A 7,619-nucleotide genomic window follows, 5' to 3' on the forward strand; every position below is an offset into this window, starting at 1 on the left:
TAGGCTACAGATTGGATGGTGTACCAGTCACTAGGACTAATTGTTTCCATGAATTTTTGGTTTTCTTCATTCTTCTTGGCTCTGGATGAGGAGAGGCTCATTGTTGCCTCTAGATGGCAGCTTGCAAGGTTTTAAGATCCCGGTCGCTACTCTCTATAGTAGGAGGTGGAACAGTGTTTTGTATAGTATGTTATGCCAATTGAGCTTAGTGTCCTCTGGAACTATGGTTCCGAGCCCACAGGTTCAACTACTCGGTCCCTCTGGATAGCTGGCTGTGACCAAGCAGTGACTACAACCTGGCCCCTTGTCAGCTCCATTATACACCTGGGAATTCAGATCATACACCTAAAGTTATAGGACCACTGTCTGCCAACCCTATATATGTTCTTGGGTGCACTCCCCACTTCGTAGACATACCTAATATTTCCGCCTGTCCACCCATCTATCCACCTATATACCCGTGTTTGCCTTCACTGACTACTCCATACTATATGCGCAAAAGGGTTCATCTTTGTTGTCTGTACTTCCCACATACTTCTCTATGTCTTTCTCTTCCTCAATGCCACTATATTGATCACTCACATTTGGTACATTGCCCTTCTCTTCACCCAAATCAAAACTTATCTCTGTCTATCTAACAGTATTCCCTCCCTTCCCTGCCACCCCTGGTAACCAACAAAGAAAATGTCCTTTCATAGATAATCATTTCCTTGACTTTCACAATAACAGACTAATACAATATTTGTCCTTTTGTGATTGACTTATTTCACTCAGCATAATGTCCTCCAAGTTCATCCATGTTATGCAGTGTTTTGCAGATTCTACATTATTCTTTAGGATTGCATAGTATTCCATTATGTGTATGTACCATAGTTTGGATATCAGTTCCTCAGTTGATGGACACCTAGGTTGTTTCCATCTTTTGGCTATTGTAAATAGTGCCATGATGAACATGGGTGTGCATATGTCTGTTCTTGTCATGGCTCTCACTTCTTTAGGATATATACCTAGTAATGGTATAGCTGGGTCAAATACTTCCCTTTGTTTCTGATAATGCCATGTGCACTATAGAGTGGCTTACGGAGTCCATAGGGCTTCCACACCCAACCACCCTTGGAGAGAGATAGGCAGGTTTATCTAGTAATCTGAGTTCTTTCTGTCCACCTCTGTGGCTTGGAGATTGGTGATAGTTAAAAGGAGAAAAAAAACAAAAGCAAAACAAATTCACCATCAAGTTGAAAAGTAGAGTGGAAAACATGACAGGGACTCTCAGAGATGAGGAACTGAACCACTCACTCCCCTTGATCCCATATTTTAGAGCACCCTTCTCCCAATTCTGGCCCTGGAAGCAGATTCTTCTGCAGCTAGAAACATTCTTTCACCAAATCATCTGTCCTCCCTGCAGCCTACTTTCTGTTCCCTAAGAAGTGAAAGTTGAGTTTCTGTTTATGTTGTGTGAATATTGGGGAGTGGGATCATATCTGATGAGGACAGCAGGGAGTATATGGATAGGGGCCATGGTCCCAGGACTTTGGTGGAATCTGCATCGAAGATGGTAAAGGGAAACCCCCACAGTGACCCTGCTGGGACTACCTCTCACTCACTCATCTTTCTCTTTCCCCAGGTCTGTGTGTGATGAGTGCGGCATCCATCTTCACAGTGAGGCATCCAGAGTGGCATCTCAACTCTGACTACTCCTATGGCTTCGCCTACATCCTGGCCTGGGTGGCCTTCCCATTGGCCCTGCTCAGTGGTGTGATCTACGTGATCTTGCGGAAACGTGAATAAGGCACCCAGACAGGCCCTCTGAGGCTCTGAGCATACACAGGGAAGGGAGGAAGGAAACCAGAAATCAGACCAAAAAAAAAAAAAAGCTATCCAAAATACCCAAATTCACACCAAACCAAACCGAAAGTAGTTGAAAGGGGGGTTACTGTTGATTAAAGATGTATATAATATCTATGGTTTATAAAACCTATTTATAACACTTTTTACATATATGTACATAGTATTGTTTGCTTTTTATGTTGACCATCAGCCATGTGTTGAACCTAAAGCATTATCTAAAGAACTTTAAATCCTAACAGTATAATCAAGCTCAGTATTTTTGTTTTTTTCTTTTGTCTGGAAATAAAATGATAACTGCATCTCACCCTTTCCCTTTCATTGGAACGAAAAACCCTCCCTCCTACTTCACCTCATTTAGAAAACCAAAGCGTGGGTCCAAACCCCAATGGCTAAATGCCCTTTTACTGTGGGTGACCCAGTGCATTAAACATGAACATCCTTGCCTGGGCTTCCATGTGTAGTCTTATGCATACATGGGCAAAACTCCCCCAATCCAGAGCCCTTGCCATAAGCACAGCTGTGGCTCTGGGATAATCTCCCTTTTGGGTGGGTGTTTCCACCATGCATCTAAAGGAGGAATCAGTGACAACAAACCTGTGAAATGGTGCTATTTATTTACCATTCCTTATTAGTAATTATCTAAACAACTCACTGGAAAGTCAATTAACAACTTTACAACATAAAGTAGAATGGAGACCTGCATAATGTTGTGTAATATAAATGGTTTTAACTTCCTTTGTATCTAGCTAGGCTGCTATTATTACTATAATGAATAAATATTAAGCAAAGCCTTGATTGCGCCCACATTTTTCATATGGTCGGAGGAGCATCAGGACAAGTCTCTAGACCTCCTGGGACCATGAATTTCCCAGGCTTGGATGGATCTAGACTGTTCTCTGCCTCCAAGGACTGTCTGGCAATGACTTATATTGGCCACCAACTTTAGATGTATATATGGTGCCCTTCAGATGCTAAGACTCCAGACCTTTTTGTTTTTGTTTTGTTGGCTTTGCTTTTTCTGATTTTATACCAACTGTGTGGACTAAGATGCATTAAAATAAACATCAGAGTAACTCACTGGTATCTATTGGATTTTTTGGGGGACTAGGGTGTGTGTGCAAATTGCAGGCCAGAGTGTGGTATTCCAATCTTGGCTGGAGTAAGGTGCTGAGGAACAAAAAGCACAACCTTCTTACAGGATACAGGGAGCACATTGTATCTTCCAGAAGTCTGTACAAATGTCTGTTGGTGGGAAAGGACTTGGGGTTGGAGCTGAAATTGAAATTGAACCTTTAAATGGATTGGAAGGGACCTGAGCATTCATTTAGCTCAACTCTCTCTCATACTCTGTTATGAGGTGACACATGGGGAATACTGATGGAGGTCAGTCATAAGCCCACAGATCCCTTAACTATTAGAAGGATAGGTGGACACATGAAAAGTCTATTCCATTATTCAATGGAAACTTGGTAGAACATTAGTTGGCACCAACTGAGCTCTTAAAACGATCCTTTGGAAGAGAATCAACATGTCATCCAGCTTATCTTCTGGGCTGTGACTTGTTGTTGTTGTTGTTGTTATGTGCCGTCGAGTCGGCCCCGACTCATAGCGACCCCTCCTTGGGTTTCTGAGGCAGTTATCACTCCGGAAGTAGGATTGCCCAACCTTCCTTCCGAGGAGTGGCTGGTGGGTTTGAACCGCCAGCCTTCTGGTTAGCAGTTAAGTGCCTTAGGCACTATGCTACCAGAGCTCCTAATATTTTTGCCCATCAACCTTGAAGATTGGGTGACCTCCTTCCACAGTGATGCCGCCTTGGAAACCAAGTAGGGGTCACTATGAGTCGGATCCAACTCAATGGCAGTGAGTTTTTTGAGCAATATATGAAGCTAATGATACACTCAATGTTCTTTAAGATTTACTGAGCACCAGTATGGGTTGGCACCAGAGATCACAAAGTAATGATGTGATTCTTAACCTCAAAAGGTCACATTTTAGTGAGAGAGACAAGGTAAACAAATAACCATAATATGATAGGGTTAGGAGCATGGACATTAGACACCCTGGGTTTAAATTTGCCCTCTGCCATTTAATGTATAAAGCTCAATGAGTTAGTTAAACTTTCTAAGATTGAGTTTCCTCATCTGGAAGAAAGGGATACAAATTTACAAGGTATTGAGGATTAAAAAGAGATTATGTATGTATGTAAAATGCTAGCACAGTGACTAGTACATAGAGTTGTTGTTAGATGCCATTGAGTTGGCTCTGACTCATAGGGACCCTATGCACAACAGAAAGAAACACTGCCTGGTTGTGCACCATCCTCACAATCCTTGCTATACTTGAGCCCATTGTTACAGCCACTGGGTTGATCCATTTCATTGAGGGTCTTCCCCTCTTTCACTGACCTTCTATTTTACCAGGCATGATATGTTTTTCAGGGAATAGTCCCTTCTGACAACATGACCAAAGTAGGTCAGATGAAGTCTGGCCATTCTCGCTTCCAAAGAGCATTCCAGCTGCACTTCTTTCAGGATGTATTTGTTTGTACTTCTGGTAGTCCATGATATTTTCAGTATTCTTTGCCAACACCATAATTCAAAAACATCAACCCTTCTTCAGTCTTCCTTATTCATTGTCCAGTTTTCACACACACATGAAGTGATTGAAAATACCATGGCTTGGGTTAGGCACATCTTAATCTTCAAAGTGACATGTTTGCTCTCCAACACTTTAAAGAGGTCTTTTGCAGCAGATTTGCCCAGTGCAATATGATGTCTGATGTCTTGACTACTGCAACCAAGGGTGTTGATTGTGGATCCAAGTAAAATGAAATCCCTGACAACTTCAATCTTTTCTCCATTTATCATGATGTTTATTATTGGTTGAGTTGTGAAGATTTTTGTTTTCTTTATGTTGAAGTGAAATCCATACAGAAGACTGTAGTTTTTGATCTTCATCAGTATGTGCTTCAAGTAATTTTCACTTTCAGCACGTAAGGTTGTGTTGACTGCATATCACAGGTCCTTAATGAGTCTTCCTCCAATCCTGATGCTGCATTCTTCATATAGTTCAGCTTCTCAGATTATTTGCTCAGCATACAGATTGCCTAAGTATGATGAAAGGATACAACCCTGTTGCATGTTCTTCCTATGTTAAACCATTCAGTATTCCCTTCCTCTTTTTGAACTACAGCCTCTTGGTTTATGTACAGGTTCCTCATGAGCACAATTAAGTGTTCTGGAATTCCCATTCTTTGCAATGTTATCCATCATTTGCTACTATTCACACAGTCAAATGCCTTTGCATTAGTCAATAAAACACAAGTAAACATTTCTCTGGTATTCTTTGCTTTGGACCAAGATCCATCTGACATCAGTAATAATATCCCTCATTCCATGTTCTCTTCCAAATCCAGCATGAATTTCTGGTAGTTCCCTGTCAATATTTTGTGTAACCATTTTTGCATTATCTTCAGCAAAAATTTTACTTGCCTGTGATATTAATGATATTGTTTGATAATTTCCACATTCTGTTGCATCACCTTTCTCTTGAATGGGCACAAATATCTACCTTGTCCAGTCAGTTGGCCGGGTAGCATACATTTGTTGAAACATCTCAATTGGTATTTCATCAATCCTGGAGCCTTGGTTTTTTTTTTTTTTTTTTTGGCCAGTTCCTTCAGTGCAGCTTGGACTTCTTCCTTCAATAACATTGATTCTTGATCATATGCCACTTCCTGAAATAGTTAAATATTGGCCAATTCTTTTTGGTATGGTGACTCTGTGTATTCCTTCCATCTTCTTTTGATGCTTCCTGCTTTCCCCATAGAATACTTCAAAATTGTGACTCAAGGCTTGAATTTTTTCTTCAGTTCTTTCAGCTTGAGAAACGCTGAATGTGTTCTTCCTTTTTGCTTTTCTAACTCCAGGTCTTTGCACGTTTAATTATAATACTTGACTTTGTCTTCTAGAGCTGCTCTTTGAAATCTTCTGTTCAGCTCTTTTATTCATCATTTCTTCCTTTTGCTTTAGCTACTCTCTGTTCAAGATCAAGTTTTAGAGTCTCGTCTGACATCCATTTTGGTCTTTTCTTCTTTTTCGGTATTTTTAATGACCATTTTCTTTCTTCTTGTATGATGTTCTTGATGTCATCCCACAGCTCATCACATTTTTGGTCATTGCTGTTCAATGTGTCAGATCTATTCAGATAGTCTCTAAATTCAGGTGGAATATAATCAAGGTCAAATTTTTGCTTTTGTGGACTTGTTTTAATTTTCTTCAGCTTCAACTTAAATTTGCATAGGAACGATTGATGATCTGTTCCACAGTCAGCTGTTGGCCTTGTTTTGACTAAAGATACTGAATTTATCCATTGCCTCTTTCTGGAGATGTAGTTGATCTGATTTCTGAGTATTCCACCTGGCAAGGTCCACATGTATAGCCACCATTTTTGTTTTTGAAAAAGGTAATGAATAATTTGCAATGAATAAGTTGTTGGTCTTGCAAAATTCTATTATGCAATCTATGGCATCATTTCTATCACCCTGGTGGTATTTCCCAACTACTGATGGTTCTTTGTTTCCAACTTTTGCATTCCAATCACCAGTAATTATGAATACATCTTGATTGGATATTTGATCAATTCCAGATTGCAGAAGTTGGTAAAAATCTTCAATTTCTTCATCTTTGGTGGTTAGTGTGTAAGTTTGAATAATAGTAGTATTGACTGTTCTTCCTGGTGGTGTGGTGCGTGAGGCATTTGACTGCTAACCAGAAGGCTGGTGGGTCAAACCCACCAGGCACTCTTCAGAAGGAAGATTGGACAATATTTGCAGATGTTTCTTTCCATTTTGAGCCATGCTCCATTAACAAATGAAAGTCCTGAAAACTTCACTCCATCCACATCATTAAGGTCAACTCTACTTTGAGGAGACAGCTCTTCCCCAGTCATACTTTAAGTGTTTTCCAACCTGAGGGGATCATCTTCTGGTACTATATCTGACAATAGTTCACTGCTATTCATTAGCTTTTCAGTGGCCAATTTTTTCAGAATGGGATGGCCCCATCCTTCTTCCCAGTCTGTCCTAGTCTGGAAGCTCTGCTGAAACATGTACACTATGGGTGACCATGCTGGTATTTGAAATACTGATGTCATAGCCTGTAGCTTTGCAGCAACACTCAAGCCAGTATGACAGGCAAGTGGTGGAGTACATAGAGAGCTCTCTGTAAATTACAGTGGTTATCACAATGTTATGGTAGAAGCCTTGTTGAAGTGCTGAAGGGACACAGAAAAAGGAGGTAAAGATTGTTCTGGGAATTCACAATACCAGACTGCACATTATTTCCTCCCAAGCAGGGGCCCACTTCAGAGGTTATGATTCTTTGTATCTGTGGTGGAACTCTCACTGCCTAGATATGTTTAGAGAATCCTGTTGGTGTGCAATCAGGATGACAATCTCTGAACCAGTTCAGTGCTTCTCAGATGTTAACATGCTGATGGACCAGTATCCAGTTGCCATGGAGTTGACTCTGACTCATGGCAATACCATATGTGTTATGGTATATATGTGCTCCGTAAGCTTTCCAATGGCTTATTTTCAGAAGTAGATTGCTAGACTTTCTTCCAAGGTGCCTGTGGGTGTACTCAAATTTCCAATCTTTTAGTTAGCAGCTGAGCAGGTTAACTCCACCACCCAGGGACATGGCATGAGAAGTGGCTAATGAATCCACTGAAAATCCGGTAAGACGTAGATTCTGATTCAATAGATTTGG

General features: G+C 40.7%; 1 protein-coding gene across 1 annotated transcript in view; it reads left to right on the plus strand.

Annotated features, from left to right (window-relative positions):
- The window catches only part of PMP22 (peripheral myelin protein 22), a 37,218-nt gene extending 35,430 nt beyond the window's left edge, over positions 1-1,788 (plus strand). The window contains exon 4 of the mRNA XM_007945589.1: positions 1,625-1,788. Within this exon, the coding sequence (XP_007943780.1) occupies positions 1,625-1,788 (164 nt within the window). The remainder of the gene's footprint in view (positions 1-1,624) is intronic.
- The last annotated feature ends 5,831 nt before the right edge of the window (positions 1,789-7,619 follow it).

This window comes from Orycteropus afer, unplaced genomic scaffold (assembly GCF_000298275.1).
Source record: "Orycteropus afer afer isolate SDZICR_OR568_19922 unplaced genomic scaffold, OryAfe1.0 scaffold00139, whole genome shotgun sequence".
Classification (NCBI taxonomy): Eukaryota; Metazoa; Chordata; class Mammalia; order Tubulidentata; family Orycteropodidae; genus Orycteropus; species Orycteropus afer.